General features: G+C 38.1%; 1 protein-coding gene across 7 annotated transcripts in view; it reads left to right on the forward strand.

The window, feature by feature from the left end:
* LOC104639538 (thymocyte selection-associated high mobility group box protein TOX) overlaps positions 1-18516 on the forward strand; it is a 314557-nt gene that overhangs the window by 167831 nt on the left and 128210 nt on the right. For 5 of the 7 annotated variants that reach the window (XR_012833817.1, XM_075744037.1, XM_075744038.1 and 2 more), the window contains exons 4-5: positions 6075-6353; positions 12717-12859. Coding sequence is in view for 6 of the 7 variants with exons in the window: in XM_075744037.1 (XP_075600152.1) it covers positions 6075-6353; positions 12717-12859 (422 nt within the window). In the remaining variant the exon portion in view is untranslated. Of the gene's footprint in view, positions 1-6074; positions 6354-12716; positions 12948-18516 lie in introns of all 7 variants that reach the window. The other 2 variants (XM_075744040.1, XM_075744035.1) reach the window with 2 other exon arrangements.

An 18516-nucleotide genomic window follows, 5' to 3' on the forward strand; every position in this document is an offset into this window, starting at 1 on the left:
GAACTGAGTGAAAGATGTCTAAAATGGACATTTCTGTATTTTTAGACACTCTTTTAAGCTTAAACTTAGCTCTGATTGTGCAATGAATATTGCTTGATTCATGGATCATTAAAAAAAATTATGATTTTTTTTTCTTTGGTTATGCAATTGTTTGTTTTGATCATAAATAGTGGATATTGTCTCCCAAACACAATTCCTCTGCTGTGTGCCAACTCTCACACCTGTGTGGCAACTTACTGTTATCTTCTCTTCTCTTTTGAAACCTTGTCTTAGAGAGTCAAGTGAATATGTACAAATTAAATTTGTTTTCTCTCTTTTTTTAATGAGCATCTCTATATCACTGGAAAACATCTTGCAGATGCACATTGGCTTATGGTAGAAGGCAATTAAAACACCTAAAATAAAACCAGTAAAATTTCTAAGCAAATCTCATGGCTTTCAGGAGGTTGGCAGAACTGGGGCTAGTGCTGCATTTTAATGTAGCATTATTTGGGAACGGACAAACATTCAGATTTAATATGGCACAGGTAGTGGCACAAGTTGTCCTGGGAATATAAATGAGAAGACAACTAATAACAGAAACCCATTCTGCCTACCAAAGAATGTCTGTGATGCCTGCATGGTGACGCAGATGGGTGACACCTGTGAAGAAGGAAGCACACTGTGGGTATCTTCATAGATAACCCTTAAGACCTCCTGGGTTTTTCTCCCAAAATTTTGGTTAAATTAATTGATTGAAGCATAGTTTATCATATTATGAAAAATTGTTGTTCTCTGACTTACCTTGACCACTTTTAGACAAGAAACAAACAACTGTCAACCACTTCCACAGCATCTGTCAGAAAAGTTCATAAGAGCTCTCAACTAGTGGAAAACTAAGCAAAAATCATTGTAAGACCTAGTGGTGGTAATAGAAATAATGCCTTCTATGCCTTGATAGGAATTTACCCAGGGTAGTGAGATATGTAATCTCCACTTGCTTCAGCAAGTAAGCCCTGTGTATTTCTCCTTATGTTTTAATGTTTTCATCTCCGGTGTATAATCCCTAGTGTTTCTTGCATATACTTAGACCTGTTGAATTTATTTCAGTCTGTTAAGGCAACTTGTCTTTCTTCTTTCATATAATGATAACATTTGTTATAAATGAATTTAAATAGGGAGGGACAATATGGAGTTTTATGGCTTTTCCGAGAGATGTTGCATCACAGTTCTTAATTATAACAAGAAAAATAATAAAAATAATATGGGAATTATTTTGCTAACGGCACATTCCTTTTGAAACTGCCTGCCTAATATTTCTTAGAAAAAAATTAGTTGCTTCATAAAGCCAACTGCTGGGACATTAGTTAAGAGTCCTGCAATTTGACTCTTTCTGTATCTTGTATGGGTTAACCAGCTTGTATCAAAAAGACAGATAATTAGGGATTTTTTAATGCTATATGCTATATCCTATGAGAGATGAAGGATTCTGTCTGAATGCTGTGTCAGATAAGAATATCTGTATTTTGTGGACTTTGGGGCACGGTATTTCATGAAAGATGAAGGTTATTGGACATAGTCCAGAGGACAGCAGGGAGAATGATCAGAGGTGTAGAAAACACAGCATATGATAAAAGTCTTTCGATCTTCAGGTTTAGTTGTTTAGTCTAAAGAAGAAAAAACTGAAAGGAAATTCATAATAGCCTTCTAGTGTGTACAACTTTTCTGTAAAGAAGGAGAAAAACATTCCTCATGTCCACTGGGAGTAGAGCAAAAAGTAGTAGGTTTAAATTACAACAAAGGAGATTTAGGTGAGACATTACGGAAAAAAGCCCTTTCCACTGTAAGGATAGTTAAGCACACGAATTGCCTAGGGAGGTTATGAAGAGGTTAGACAAACATCTGTCAGAAATGATTTAGGTATAGCTAATCCTGCTGTGAGATAAAGTGTTGGACTAAATAACCTTTTGAGGTCCCTTCTAGCACTATTTTCTGTGATTAGGATACTGTACTCACATTGTCCTGCAGTAAGATGTTTCTGTGCAGGGATGATATCACTGAATTCTGCATTGCACGCTTTCCTTTGTTTTTGCTTTAAGCTGATGGGGAGAATGATGGTCTGATGTTTAAAGCACTTTATTCTTACTACCTTAGGAGCTTTGAGCAGGGCATTAGGAGCTTGTTTTCAGGCAGACAACCCTGTTCTGTTTTGTGCTAAACATGTGCCTATTAGAAGGGTTATCAGTACACATCTCAGAATTAGCAGCTTTTACTATGTCTTTTAACTTGCAGTCAAATACTTATATGGGTGGATGCTCAGTTTCTGCTTATAAGTGAAATGCAAACAGAAAAAGAAAAAAAAAATAGCCATGAAAATAAATGTATCATAGCTTCACTGTTAGTAAAACCAAAATAAAACCAGGCATGTTCTAAAGCTGAATATAACACAAATTGTGAAACATCCTGGAACTGACAGATGGAGAATGATATTAAAGTGCCAGATATTATCATTATTACCTCATCAGAGAGACCATCGAAGGCGTCAGTTTAAGACTGTCCTTATCCTCTGTAACACTGAAACTCTTTAACTTTGTTCTTCCATTTGGCGTTCTGCCACTCGGCAGGATTTGTATTCAGCTTTGCATTCGGCAAGAGTGTGTTCGCAATATTGCTTCTGCATACTGAATATGGCTCCAGCACAGCTACACATTGGCGGGTTTTGTAAAACTCCATCTGGAGGGACAAGGAATGGGAAGCTTCTGATTTTGAAGAAGTTTATAAGAAATTGGTCATACTCTGCATGTAATGTTGACAGAGAGTGTGTCTGATTAGTGCCACTGTTCTTGCAGAGACGAGGTCGTCAGGGTGTTTGCTACAGGGGTGTACCATCATAGCACTGCAGTGACCCAAGTGTGTGGTTTTCATGGTGGGACTGTTCTGGAGCCCAACAGGGAAGATGGGACAGTTCTTGGTTTGTTGGTCCTTTAGGACCCCGAAAATTGATCGTCACATGCTTTCCACAGTGTGATCTCATAACTTTTCACAGTTAGGTGGTTAGCTGCCTGTTCTTACTCAAGGAACGAGCAGTTTCCATTTTCTTAGACAATCTCACTTTTTCAGTAGGAAGGGGCAGGATTGGAGGAGGTGGGCTCTGCAGTGGGTGCCAGAGAGAGGCAAGACAGCAATCTCATCTGCAGATGCGGAGCCACGTGGATCCTCCTTGCTGAGGGCCGCAGCTCTCTGTGATGGACTTCAACTGGCACGTTCCCAGGTCACACCTTTCTCTGCAGGCAGGTCCCTTAGGTGAGGCTTTCTGGCTTAGTATCTAGAAGGGAACATGTACTGTTAAACAAGCTGTCTCCATGCTGTTTACTCCTGGTTTTGTAAAGGTAGCCTGGTATTCATCTGATTTAAAAAGTCAGAAGACAAGCTGAATCCTGACAAAAAGAAAAATAGTTTTTTTTTCTACTGCAGCACCTCATTTGCAGTCCTCAGAATTTCACTAGTGAAGGGTTCTTTTGCAAATATATATATACATGTGTTTTGTATGGGGACATGTCCAGTACCATCCAGTTGGTGTCACGTTATATGAAAACACAGTGCATGCTTAGCACCGGAGCTAAAAGCGAATACAGACTGTTTAAAAATATATGTTGTTTAAAGCTGACAAACACAGAATGTTCTGCAGTATCAATCTGATAATTTGAAGCTCATATGAAGAGATTTTAATAAAGGAGAGATTGTTTGAATAATAACAAGTGTATTATATTTACTTGGGAAAAAGTAATTAAAATTACAACCTTTGCCCTGCTTTCACTTAGGTAGATACTTTGCAAATTTATTAAAAATAAGGGTTGTTAGGAGTTTCAAATAGTGCTTGTTTCCATTCCAGAGTTCATAAAATCATTAGGATGCGCATTCTTATTAAAAAGCTGTCTTGCCTTTCCTGAGGGGGTTTATTCCCAGCCCTGACCCGGCACTGCAGGATGCTCCCCCACGAAAACCCAAGGCGTTTGCAAGCAGGACAGCGTGGACTCAACCCGTGCAGGGTGGTGGGCTCAGACGGGGTGAAGAGAGGGCTTTGGGGAGAGTTTTGCCTCCCTCTCCCCAGCACACAAGGGACTGGGTGGGTTTCCATCCCCTGCCCGCTCGCCCCGTGCGGCAGCTGGTGAGCCACCCTGGCCGAGAGGGCCTGGGGTAGCCCACGCTCCCGCTCCCCGCTGCCCAGCTGCTGCTCAGCCCAACAGCTGGATCGGGAGTCAAATGGCCAAGCAGCAGTTACAGCTTCACAGGCACAACTGTTTTGATACAGGTTGTCTGCTAGAGGCAGAGATAATGATAGCTTTCAAGGCTAATATGTTTGGCGAGGAGGGGAGCTGGTACTGGAGGAAAGGGAACAAGAAGTCAGTAGCAATCTTTAAAAATATAAATGTCTGCCAGGATTCAAATTTCAGCCTTCAATTGATTTCATACACTGCGCTGTCTGCTCCTCTCCTCCAGTGCTTTAGTAGTCATTAAATGAACTTGAACATGTTTGTATCGATAACCCTTTTTTACAAAAAGCTATTAATTTCTAAAGCAATATAAATACAGGTATAATTGTGATGTCACATTGTCAGAAGCCATTTCAACTACTTTTTCAGAGACACATGTACATGTCAAGTGGTAAGTATGCCATAACTATTGGTATTATTAGTTTGATTTACTGCCAACCAGTCAGCTTTACAAAAATCAATCCCCAAGCTCATAAAGTATCTCCCTAAAATTGGTAATTTTTTACAGTATCAATAATAAGAGAAAAGGTGAAGTTAAAAGTTTGTCTTTTCTTTTTCTGTGTGTTACTGGTTGAAAGGTATCTTGCAGATTGCTGTGGTATCTATCTCTCCCTCATACATGAGAGAGAGATAGGTTATAGAAGTCAAGAGCTATAAAAAGTTTTTAAAAAATAAAAATCTGAGTGATCTTTAGACAATTCAGATGACATGTCGAACAAAGACTGTCAGTAGAATAAATGTGGTTATGTTAATATATTGAACCATTAACACATGTCCTTATCGTAATGGAACTTATGCAATGGTAGTTCCTGTCAGATTCCACTCGATACGTATGGCATGTTTGTCTGATGCACGGAAAGACAACTTTATCTATTTCATTTCAGCTCTGAATTGACACGTCAATTTTAAATCACCCACAGAACACCTTAGCTTAAATCTGAGCTTCTCCGTGATACTCTCTGCTATTTGTCATGTTTCTGTATGAGTATACTGAAAAGATGTTACAAGCAATCCACTGTAGTATGTGTGTATAGTACATTTGACCTCTGGACAAGAAAGGAGTTTCATTCTCCAGTGCTTTTAATTCTTATCCTTGCAGAGACTGAATTTGTTGCTTGCATTAAAATAGTATGTCTCGTTAATGCTAAGAAGCGGTGACCCACATAGCACAATGGATTCATTTGTCAATCCAGCGACTTCCGAGCTTTCTGTTCATATATGTCTTAGCAGCAAATCAACTCAGAAATCATTTAATCAGTCTATCAATGCATCCTTCTTGTCAGTCGTCTGAATCCTGAAAATTGCGGTATCTCATTGGGCAGCACCAGGAAAAATAGATTCGGACCTAATACTGGATATTCAAACTCTGAAAACTGCAGCTCCCAAATTCACAGCTCACACATACAAAAATCCTAAGAAGAAAAGTAGGATCTGGAAATTGTCTTGAATTTTGAGGATATTTGTGTACTGATCTTGTTCTGAACTTCAGAGTGCAAACCTGTCCCTATTTGTTAGCATTTCTGAAATACTCTGCACGCAGTTACAGAAAGCAGTGCCCTTTTGTTCCCCCTCTAAAGAAACAAGCTTTCATTACTTTTTGCTATTCCCATGGGCCGAGGCTACAGCCTGAATAGTTTATAACAGTCAGTGTTATGCAAATGTCAATCATATCCTTACTCTGTTTTTTTCCAGTATTTACATGTTGATTTAAGTACTTGCCATTTCTTTTAAGCCTTATATAGCCAATCAGGCCGACAGAGGTCTAAAGGAACAGAACACTTTATTAGTGATATACTTAATACAGTTTTTTTCCTCTTGTAGATGCAAGATTTACGGAATACAGAAGGAGCCCAGTATAGTTCCCATCCTCAGATGGCAACCATGAGGCCAAGGGTCCAACCTGCAGATATTAGGCAGCCAGGAATGATGCAGCACGGGCAGCTGACTACTATTAACCAGTCCCAGCTCAGTGCACAGCTTGGTTTGAATATGGGTGGAAACAATGTTCCTCACAACTCGCCCTCTCCACCTGGAAGCAAATCTGCAACTCCTTCACCATCCAGTTCAGTCCATGAAGATGAAGGAGAAGATAGCTCTAAGGTAGGCTTAGATGCTAGGATTACTGTGTAAATGGTGGATATTTTTAGGACCTGCTAAATGAATCGTATGGCCACAGTTATTAAGGTGATACTTTATATATTGTTGGGGGTTGACTGAAGTGAATAAAGGGTTATGAATACGGAACTTCTAGTTTCCAGTCAATTCTTCAGGCAGCTTGAGTAAAGGACATCATTCCTCTTCGTGAGAGCAAACTGGAATTCTGTAAAACACTAAAAGGATAGCCATTCCTTTAGGACTTTAATATAAAGGTTGAGTTTTCTCACTTGCATAGAAGGGATGTTTGTTCCCAGTTAAAGATCAAGTTACTGCTATAAAAAGTATGAACAGTCTGTACAATATGCTAGTCTTTGCTACTTGGTCACAGGATGAGTAAACAGAACATCATAGCAACCAGAACAGAAAGATCCTCTACGAACTTTAAAAATCTTACCTTGAAAATCTTGAAGACCCATTATGCATTTATATTTGGGAGGTGCTGACATTCCAGCATGATATATTTAAGCTTCATTTTAGTGTCAGTACAGACATGAAGATATAATAGTAATTTAAATAACAAACAAGACATTTATTTAAAGGATAAATGTCAATTTATATAGCAGGTTTTGCATGCAAAAACCTCCCAAACCTCCGCAAGTCCTGAAATCTTCCCCCCAAATACATATGTATATTATCTTAATTTTGCAGACACAGAATCTGAGACATGAAAAGATTGGGACTTAGCACAAAGTCATTCCCTAAACCAGGCATAGAACATATTGAAATTGAGAACCTCTTTAGCTCTATTTTATGGTCACTACAAAATAGGAGTCCTCTTACAGCAGTCCTGTAGTGTAGTGAAGATGTTGTGCCATGGCCATATTTTGTGGGGAAAAGTTGCAGGCTTGCGAGGAATGTGAAAGAAAACATATTGTGAGTCACTGAGGAAGTATAATCCAGTCAAGAAATGTAAGTTTGATTTGTTTTCAAATTATATTGTTTTTCATGCCTCAAGCTATAAAATAATCATGTAATTGGAGACATATGTTATACTACATTTTGAATAAATTCTGATTCAAAAGTTTTATTTCAGGACTTTCCCCTGATTTCACAAACTTTAGGTTTTAAGAATAACTGAATAATTCATACATTTTAAATAAACACTTCCTTACTGAGGAAAACTTTGGAATACAGCTATGTAAAAATAATTCCAAGCAGCCTTTACTTTTTCAGAATAATTTATTTGCTACTACTGTTGCTTTGCTAATATTTTTACATATATCGGTGGGAGTGTGCAAGATGCTCTAAACTTCTGGAGAAAACCTCCATTCAAATAATTAAGATATCCTTATTTCTATCAAATATTTCAGTTATTTAACCCATATTTAATCCATGTGCTTTTTCACTGCAACACTTTTGTGCTAGCAAAAATGTAGGGTTGTGGTTTTATACAAACAGTACTCATCTGAAGCTAATGTTTTCAATACTAAGCACTGCAGACCAAGTAAAATTTGGTCCTTTCTTTATGGAAGCCAGTTTATATAGTGTTCAACTTTTTAACAAGCCATGTTGTTTTGGAAGTCTCTTTAAAATTCTCTCATGCTCAGTCTAAGCAGAAAAAGATGAGAAAACACACAATACACAACACAAAATTAAGAAAAATACTTCAGTATGCTGAAGTTGATACGTTACCTTAAAATTCTTTGATAATTATAATTTCTCTGCTAAAAGAAGTATTTTAAAGGATATTGAACTTGGTTAATAATGAGAGAGGGCTTAAATTAGTCTCTAACTAGAAGGGATCAAATGCAGGGTTACTGGGGGCGGGGGGGGGAGGGGGGGGGGGCAGATTATGCCGTACCTGTCTTCTGTGGGATTTCTTAGGTCTTCCTGCAAACACCTGAAATTGGCCACCATCGGAGACAGGCAGTTGGCTGGCATGCCTGATCTGATGCAATGGTTCTGCCGTAGTTCCCTCCTTAAAAGACAAGAGGGTTTGAATAATCAGCCTAAGAAGCTAGTGTGGTGGTGTAGTTTATGATTTAAACACCTCCACTGTGTATCTTTCTGTCACGCTGCTCTTCCTGGAAGCTGCCAATGAATGGATACAGGTACTTAGAATAAACCAGCTTTCTGTGGCGATCCTTTTCCCCAGCCTCAACAGTATTAAATTTTGTCAGAGCTGCTTTGGGGGCTTCTTCTCACTCCAGAAATCCTCCTCCCCGTGAAAGAAGGCATTGGATGGGGACAGCAAGAAATGGAGCGGTTGTTGTACCTCTTGGGAGAGCCTCTTTTTCCTGAATATGATTTTGCTAAATTTGGAGTTTTCTCTTTGTTTTATAAACTGTCAGGTAGATGTGTGATAGTACTTAACAGATCAGGGACAGAGCTCATTATTCAGTCCTTCAGTAGAAGTGCACATGATGCAGTCATGTAATTGTTGCTGGAGCTCACCACATTTGAGCAGCTTCATGAAGTCAATGAGATCTTCCTGCCACAAAGACTGTTTAAAAAACAACTGAATTCAACGTATTGTTCATAGCAACAGTGACGTTCTTCCTATTTAACCAGCAGGAGAAGATGTTTGCCCATGTACCAGCATTGATCAAAAAGACAAAGTACATTTTCAAATGGAAAATCACCTCAGTGTCAGATGACCTCCCCTGGTTTATACCAGCTGAACGCCCAGCCTTATGTTTGAAAGAGAAGCCACTGGTCCTTTGACAGCAGATTTGGTAGAGAAATCCCTAACAACTATACCTATTTCTATCCAGAGGAAAAAATACAGAAATCTCAGTGTCCTGTTCATGTTTTCATGAATTTATAGAAAGACGATAACAGAAGGTATGAATGAATATGTACATTATATACATTTGGACTAGAAATATAATTGTATCCCTAGTGAACTGCTGATTTCCATGCATGGAGGAAACTATCATTTCAGCTTAATGTACATATTCCAAATGCCAGTAATAAGGAAACTTTACAAACTGATGTAATTGTTCGTGTACTGAGCTTCTTGGATGATCATTCCATGGTAAATATTCAAATTTTTGTAAGCCTTATCCAACATACACAGAAGTAATGGCAGCAGCTGCTAAATATTTTTTAGCAATACTCACTCTCATAAAGGCTCTTTCATATAGGCCTTCTGGACTTTAAACATTGTATATTCCCTTGCCCAGAAAAGGGAAAGGAGCTGCATTAGAGGGCTCAGCTGCCCTACACACCATTGCTCTAAAAGCAAGACACCTGAAGTTGCTTGACCATAAGATCAGTGACAACAGTAATGTCAGACTGTATATACAGTCAGAAAGCTGCTAGGTCCATGAAAATATGAAATGTAGTCTCAGACCAAGGATATTGTTTCTGCAAGTGATGTACATCCCTAAGTCTCCTCAATTCTTCTAAATCTAATATGTGGGACTGTGGTTAGAAGAAGAAAAAAGGGAGAACTTAAAAATCAGTAGCTGTAACTATAAAAACATTCTAAACAGTGGCCACTTACCACATGCTTTAGTCTGACCACCTCAACATTGGAATATTACATTTGTGTAATTCTTGCCATAATTCATACTGTTGGATCGTTAAACATGTATTCGGTTATTGCCAAGCATAATTGTGAGCTGCTGGAAGCATTGCTGGTTTGCAAATATGTATTTCTTCATAGATGGATAACCGGGTTTTCTTCCATGCTCATTTGAATATCACTTATGAGAGAATTTCAAATAATGTATTTTAGAGGGAAGATAGTGAGAGGACTGCAAGTACCAAGAATTAACTAACAGAAACACGATTACTAAAGAACTGCTGCAGCATATTCTCTTTATGCAGTAGAGGTTTTACAATATTTACTTTATATGATAAGAGTTATAAGTAGAATTCTATGTTGTCTGTTCAGCCTATTATGCAGATGGTGCTTGATTAAAATCTATTTTAAACTACAGCGATTACTGCAAGATAGTGTGCATAAAACAGCTCTCCTAGCTCCATTAAAGACTTTGGTACTATTGCAGTTTATTTTAAATATGCTTATAGACATTTTCCAGCTTCTCAAGGGACATTTAGATATCAACGATGTGCCTTACTTGATAGTTTTAAATCCTACACTGGATATTCTTGTGATCTATTATGTGTGCAACATGGTTAATGTACACTTTTTTAAAGTGAAAGATTATTGCTTTCTTGTGATAAATAAGTTAAATACATCACCATAATTAAGCAATAAGCCATGACAGGAGGTGGATTACCATGAGCTAACTACACCTCCAGGGATTTTGAGGCACAAGTCTATGCCTAGCAGAATATATATGGTTTTTATTTTATTTCCCATCTGTCTCTGCTTTGGTGGTTAGAAGTGGAGTCTATGAAGCTGATAGACTGATGGGAGCATAAGGTAGGCCATCATCTCAGCCATTTGCAAGGTTATTAGTACTGGAATTCTGGTATTCTTTTTATTTCGTTATTTTCATACAAGACAAACAGAATTTCCCCTGTGAGTACTCCCTTTTTAACAGTGGGGTTTTGAAGTCTCTTGATCATTCAGGTCGGAGAATAAGATTTTAGAGCTGTTGTCAGAACAGCTCACCAGAAGACTTCTTACACAAGTTTCTGCAGCATATCACCTAGTTTAAGGATAGTTTAAGTAATGTGGTATACTTAATATACAGACACCTTTAAATCTCATTGTTCCAAAAATACTCTGAAAAGAGGAAAACTTTAGCAAATAATAGAGGTAAAATTTTAACTATAGTCCAAATTATTATCAAGCCTCCTTGCTCATGAAGTTTGCACAGAACTGTCTGAAGAGTTTAGACTTATATTGCCAAAATAACTAGAGACCCCTAGTTAATTACTATTTAGTTGGTAGTTTTGTGTAGAAAGAGATAATAGCAAGAGGCTAAAAGTTGGGTAACTTAATAATGGGTAGCACACTGTTTCTGTTTTTCCATATTTTCCAAAATGCTGCCAATTAACTGTGTCCATTAACCTTGTATTAAAGTTGCATCTATTGTAACATAATGCTCAGGAAATGAGCAACTTCATTTTCAAATTGTGGTCATCACTTGGTTGCTGTGCTTCGTGAACCACAGAGGCCCAGGTTGTTCACTGTAGGCACCTGGGCCCTGTTGGACACCACACAGTGATGCATATAGAAAAATAAAGAAGATTTTTGCTCAACATGAGATTTTCCAGCCATTTTCCTCATGCAGTTCTGCTGATTTGAACACCTGTGTTCTCCTGTGTCACTTGATATGCATTATTAAAAAATAATAATACAAGGATGTGATAAAAGTCATACCTACTAGATCCTTAGCCTAGAGCATACCTTTTATGCTCTTGATCTTCTCATACTTCAAAACACTTATGATGCACAGTACTCTGGCCATGCCAACAAGAGAAAAAAGCCTCTGAACCCTCTGGTGAGATTACATGTCATAGCTACAAGGTATGGTGAATTAAGTGATCATATCAAGAGAAGCTGCTTTGCCATGGAGCTCCAATCTGTTGAAGAATCAGGTCCCTTTTTGTGCTTGTAAGTCATCTAAGAAAATAGAATGCTTTGGTGATCAGGGTCTCCGAGCTAGTGGCAAAGCATAGTTGCATTTAACAAATTTGCAGAAATGCTCACGTGCCTGTTTTGCAGGTGGTACACATATAATGCACATGCACTTCTCTTCATATACCATTGTTCTTTCACCCAAACCATCATGAATTTACTTTGACGTGAGCAAAGGAAAAAAACTATGCAGCTAAATCCAGATCCTCTAAAGGGGTCCAAACTGTCTGTACTGGTAAAGATTTGTTTCTTCAGATTTTTATTAGAAGGTGTGCAGAGGAATGTCTCTAACTTGAATCGTTTTATTCACAATCAAATTCTCTTCAAATACCCCGGAAGGTGTACCACCAGTTGCAGTAGAAATTGATTTGAACTCTAATCTGGGGAAAAGATAGATATGACAGTGTTCTTGCTGACTTCAGGTGATTCCTGTGATTGAAATGGTGATCAGGATATAATGAAACTAATTTCATTTGCATTTACTCATTATATGCATGTTATAGCCATTAGCAATAATAGTTAGAAAAGGTGAAAAGATGACCAGATGAACTATAAATGAGATTATAACAATTATATGAAAGTAAAATATAAAGTACTTTGAGGGGAAAAATTACATAATCTGAAATACTTATAATGAATTGTATACATGTGACATGGTGTCAACATTTGGATTATCAAAGATGGCAACTAAAATTCCATTTTTGCATGCAAAATCCAAAATCTCTTTGTATCACAGAAGCTGTAATGACAGCTGGATTGAATTAAATTGGGTTTTTTAATAGTACTTTTCTAATTTTGTGTTACAGGTCAATGGTGGAGAGAAGAGACCCGCTTCAGATATGGGAAAGAAACCCAAAACTCCCAAAAAGAAGAAGAAGAAGGACCCAAATGAGCCACAGAAGCCTGTGTCTGCCTATGCATTATTTTTTCGAGACACTCAAGCAGCCATCAAGGGCCAAAACCCCAATGCTACTTTTGGTGAAGTCTCTAAAATTGTAGCTTCAATGTGGGACGGCTTAGGAGAAGAACAAAAACAGGTACAAAATGTGCTGTAGCTCAGAGGCTTTGTTTCATGAAAGTGTTATCAGGGTCATCTAAACACTGTAGGCAGCTTCTTTTGTTTGCTGGGATGAAACTTGAATACGTGCCATCTCGGGAATGATTTAAGAGACTAAGATAAGGAGAGTATCGTTTTATTTCTTCTGTATGAAACCACTAAAAAAGATTTTTAGTTTTGGGGTGTGACACAAGCTTTAGGATTATATTTAGGATTTTTTTATGCTGAAGTTCATGGGCCTCAGATTTTATGATGGCATTGCCCTGTCTATGACAGTGTGGTGTAGGAGGACCTTGCTGCCAAAAATCATGTCTCTACACTGGGACCTGGCACATACCTGAGCTCCCAGTTGCAAATGTTCCCGTGCTCCACGATGCCAGTAGGGCGCTGGGCTCACACCTTCTCCTGACCCATCTGACTTTTATGAAAGGAATTGCACATGTGTTGACCCAAAGAGACCTATGGTGGACTCTGGCAAATTGACAGTGTTCTGGGGTGTCCTCTTGCACAGCATACGTGTAGGCTGTGGAAATCACATCCCGTAGTTACTTCTGTTCTCCATGGAAAGGCCTTGGTTCTGCAACAAGATCGGCAGAGCTGGATCTGAACCTTTGCAGAAATCCTTCCGAATCAGTCAGATCCTATGTAAAAGTGGGCAACTCTGGGTGAAGTTCACCACCTTTATGAGTTTACGGTGGTGACGGTTGGCAAATGCCATCCATCCTCGCTGTAGCATACTATTGCTTTTTTGTTGTTATTGGTTGCGTTTTTACTATCTGCCAACAGAATAGATAAAGAAATGGGAACTTTAAGAAAAAAACAGGTATGGAGAGAAAGGATGTGCTGAGAGTTATATTGGCTGCAGGAGGCCTGGGTGGGGTTGATGTCAGCACAGAGAGACAAAAAATACTGAGACAAAACTGCATCTCATTCATACACACTGAGCATATTATTACACAACTATAGTTAATAAGGCTATGAATTAAGAGAATATTGCTATGATTTTTTGGGAAATAATATCATTTGGACTTGGAAAAGAAAGTTTTTCTTTTTTAACAGCTGGATGATGTAGGTAAATCTAGATCCCTGTTAAAGATAACAGTGTAATAAGAATTAAGATTTGGCACTCATTGACTAACTGGAAAAAAAAAAAGCTAATTCTCTCTAGTATCCACTGTTGAATAAGGTCAGCATTTGGAAGATTTAGCTGGAGGAAAGGTAGCTTTCTGAACACAAGGGTCAGAGAATTCACTTGGCCTGGTACATTAGGGTTATTTGGTTGTGTTGTCTCTTCCTTCTGCCTTTGTCAATATGTCCAGCAAAGGCCAAGGTTATGTCCTTGATCTGACAGGTTGTTTAGACCTTCCCCAGCAGTTCTCTCAAAGTCAAACATTACCTTTTGGGACCATGATGATGAGTGTTCACTTTTGACTCAGAAAAAATACTATGCTTTCAGTTAAGTTCACAAGCAAGAGGGTTTGATGCCATTCCTTCTTGTCCTGCCCAGAATCACTCCCCATGTTGATATCTGCACACCCAAACACATACCTCAGGAGTGCTCCAAGTAGTTAGATCTGTATCTTGGACCCACCTTGCTTGCCTGTGGGAATGTGGATCCAAATTTTCCTGAAATGGTAAAAGGCAGAGACCTGGGCTTCTCAAGAGTTTGTTACTAGTTAATCTTACATCTCTCTAGTGATGACACCAAGCAAGAACTTGTGCTTGGTTTTTGCCACTATTTTTCATAATGACCCTTTATTTGTGGCTGTTGCAGTGGTGCAGTTTTTCATTCCATAATATTTGCTCCGCTTACAAAGCAGAAAACTTGACTTCATTAATAATAGTCCAAAACCATATAATGGAGATAAACCTAAAAGATTGTAAAATGCACATTTCATTTGAACTTGTCATGTTAGTAGTACCAGGAGAAAATTGAAGTCTTTCCATAGAATTCAGTTTAAGAAAAGTGCATAAAACCCTAAAATTTCCAGCTTTAACTTGGATTTCTTATTTGCGGTCGAAAGCATTAATTGAATAAGTCCTACACTGGAACAGCAGAACAAAATGTATTTTCCTTATCTCTGTTGTCCTTAATTTAAGTTGGAACACAACAGAATGATGTGTTATGGAATCCACATGACACATCCATGAAAAAATGGCTGCAACTAGATTTTTAAGCCAATTATTCCAAGAGTTTGGGTTAGCATATCTTTGTTGCTCTTTGACTCATTTTGCCTATTCATTATCATCTGTTAAGCACATTGTTAAAACTCCAGGCCCAGGCTCTTTCTAATCTAGCACTGTACAAAAAGAATAAAAGATAGTTGCTATTTAAAAAAAATGGCAATCCTATTTTCTAGAATAAATTTAAACTCATTCTTTATTCCATTAGGGATCTAATAGTACAAAGTAATGATTACAAGACATCTTAACTGACTAGATAGTCTGTATTTTAAATGCCTAATTTTTCAGATCCAGAGCATTAGTAACTATTATGAAACCTATGTCTCTAGTAGGAAAATTGGACTCTAAAAATACAAATGATTAATGTAGCATTTGGAATTTGGCATTGAAGAAGCTTTGGAAATTAAAAAATAGTTAAATAAAGAAACAATAACATCATTAGAAGAATACTTTATTGATGAATTATACTTGCCGAAAAGGATGCAATTATCATAAAGCTTCTGGCATTTATGTTTTGGAAGCTAATGCTTATTCTGGAATTTAAATAGAATTATGTTTCCAAATTATGTTTCCTGAATTGGAACTCCTTTTACTATTTAAATAGTAAATATAAATGAATCAGAAAGTAGAACATAATGCAGCTATTGAGAAAGAAGAAGAAGCTCACGTTTTCATGCCAAAATGAAATCTTCTTTGTTTCTATGACCTGAGCCAGCTTTTTCCGAAATGCATAGAATTCTTCTTGTTTATTCCTGAAGATTGTCCACAGAATAAATAAAGGTATTGAAAGTGAGTACAGTGACGACCTAAGGGCAGTATATGTATGTCCAAGCCTTTGCAAAAAAAAATTTGATAACCTGACATATTAGACTGTAGCTTGAAAGGGTTTTTGCAAGAACCACATACGTTTTTCAAACTGTGAAGAAACTAGGAAAATGTTGTTTGAGAAAATAGGATTTGAATGAGGAAAAAGGAAACATTATTATGAACTAGATGATGGCGGATGCCTTACTGAAGCAAGGGGGGAGTTATACTTAAAATTATTCACACCCTGATGCTCTTAGTGTGAGAATATTGCAATTTATTAAAGCAGATACCAGTGTACTTCCACTCTCTTTTACCATATGAAGACATTTGCATTTTTGGGGCATATGCTATAACTGTTCCCATTAATTGCTGAGTGTACAAGAGCCGTTTGCAAACAGTGCTGGTGTGTGTCTGTGTTTTGTTTGTCCAAACCTGTCTACCCAGAGGAGTCTAGAAATTAAAGGGACTTGGTGGACTTTGTCATGGTTTCTTCTCAAATTCTGGATTGGGTACAGTAATTACACAGGATCAGAAGCAGGGACTGTGCATTTTCCTTATTTTTTCTCTGGAAATGTTTTCTAAAACTGTTCAGATTAATATACCTGTGAAGAGAAAGCAGCTGTAGCAGTAGTATGTTGGGGTACTCTCTCCTCAGCCATAGCACAGGGATATTTTCAGTGACTTTTCTAGTTCCTCTCTTACGATCACAAACACTGTTTTCTCCTTAGTCAGTTCTCTACTTCTGTGCATCCCGTTTTTATAGCTTATTTATGTACATCTTTGCCCTTTGCACACATTTTTACTGCAAAGGGGAGAAAAACAGCCCCCAGGGAAGAGGGTTCAGCATGCTAAATGGTCGAGTCTCTGGCTTTCAGACAGAATGCTGGTTCAAACTGGGTAAAAAGGCTACTTAGGTCATTTTCTGTCCTTAGATGAAAAAGGAAAGTCATTTTAAATCAGTACCAGATGTGTGTGTACTAAATGAACCTTAAGGTTCTAATTGGAGTCCTAGTAAAGCTGTAATAGATGTAGCAAATTACAAACAAAATGTTCTTGTTTACATTAGTGTAACTTTAAAACTTCAGCCAAAGAGTTTAATAAATGTGCTATTATTCTAAAAATGGAATTGAATGTCTATTCAACATTCAACAAAATTAATCTCTGGTGTAACTTCAGTGACTTAACTGGAATTCTAGCAGGAATGAATTTGGCATCCTCTGAACAGCTTGGTGTGAATACATATATGTGTGTGTGTATGTGTTCTTGTGTGTTTACTTAAATGTTGCACTGGCCTTGCAATGGCAAGAAGGATGGATTCACCTAGGGGACCCAAAACTTAACGATCAGAAGGAGGAGGCGAAGCGCCTGTTTGAGTGCTGTAACATATGCCTTCTTTCAGGCTGCATAATTCATACCCAGTAATATTAGCTGCAACAGTTCAGCTCAATAGCAACACCTCATTATTTTACCCCTCAGTATTTATTCCTATGTTTGACGCCTCATGAAATTACTGTTAATGTGTTTATATAAGGGCAGATCTGACACAAGTGGGAAGAATTTAATTTCCCACTCATTCTTTCCTGCTGATGTGTCCTCTTCCCCTGGTAGAAGTGGCAAGTGTAAATAGTTAATTTGCTTCAATTATGAGCCTGTCCTGCTAAATTAGAAGCAGCAGGAATATGAAGAGCCAGAATTATACTTATGAGGCAGCTGACAAATCCTTGGAGCTCACAAAATCAAATCATTTACTCCTCATTGGTGCTCAAAGACCCACTAGATAAAAGCTGCAGTTTATTCTTTAACATCTGATGGAACTTGGATTGTATGTTACCAATACTTATGTAAATTGAAGTCCTCTGCATTAGCGTCAACGTTTGTAATGCTGTTACCGTTTTCGCTATAACCCACAAGCTTTCCAGGGTTTCTGTTTTGGTCACTAAAAATAACCCCAACTGATTTGGGCATGAAAAATAACAAAGTATGTTTTATAAGTTTCTCTTTCAATCGCAGGGAAGTTTTCAATGTAGCGACACATTATCCAGTGCCGGGATAACTCAGGTAGGTCAGGAGGGGGTTTACAAGTAAGGCTGGCCAACGCTTGATGTCTCCAAAGCTTCTCTCATGACGTAAGACTCAACAAGTCAGATCAAAACGGATCCAAGATCAGTGTTTTAAGAGGCCTTGGCTCTACCTGGCCTCTGGGAACACCTAACCTAACTCTTCCTCCCTCCTGGGGCGTGATGTCATGTTGCTCTCCCATCTTTTGATGTGACAAGCGAGCCATGGGTGGAAGAGCCATCACGCTCCCATTGCATGGCCGTGTGCATGTGGGTTGCCTGGTATCAGGACATCAGACAGTTCAGAAACTGCAGCGTGGCTGCTGAAATAGCGCCAGAGGATACACAGACCATCAGGTCAAGGTAGTCAATAGCATTTTAAAAACACAAATTTACAGTTTGTTCACTCATATATGCTCATATACTTGTGGAGATGTTTATCTACCTCTTGTTCCCCATTTAAAAAGAACCTTTATTTTTTTTATTATCTCCATGCTAATG

This window comes from Balearica regulorum, chromosome 2 (genome assembly GCF_011004875.1).
Source record: "Balearica regulorum gibbericeps isolate bBalReg1 chromosome 2, bBalReg1.pri, whole genome shotgun sequence".
NCBI lineage: Eukaryota > Metazoa > Chordata > Aves > Gruiformes > Gruidae > Balearica > Balearica regulorum.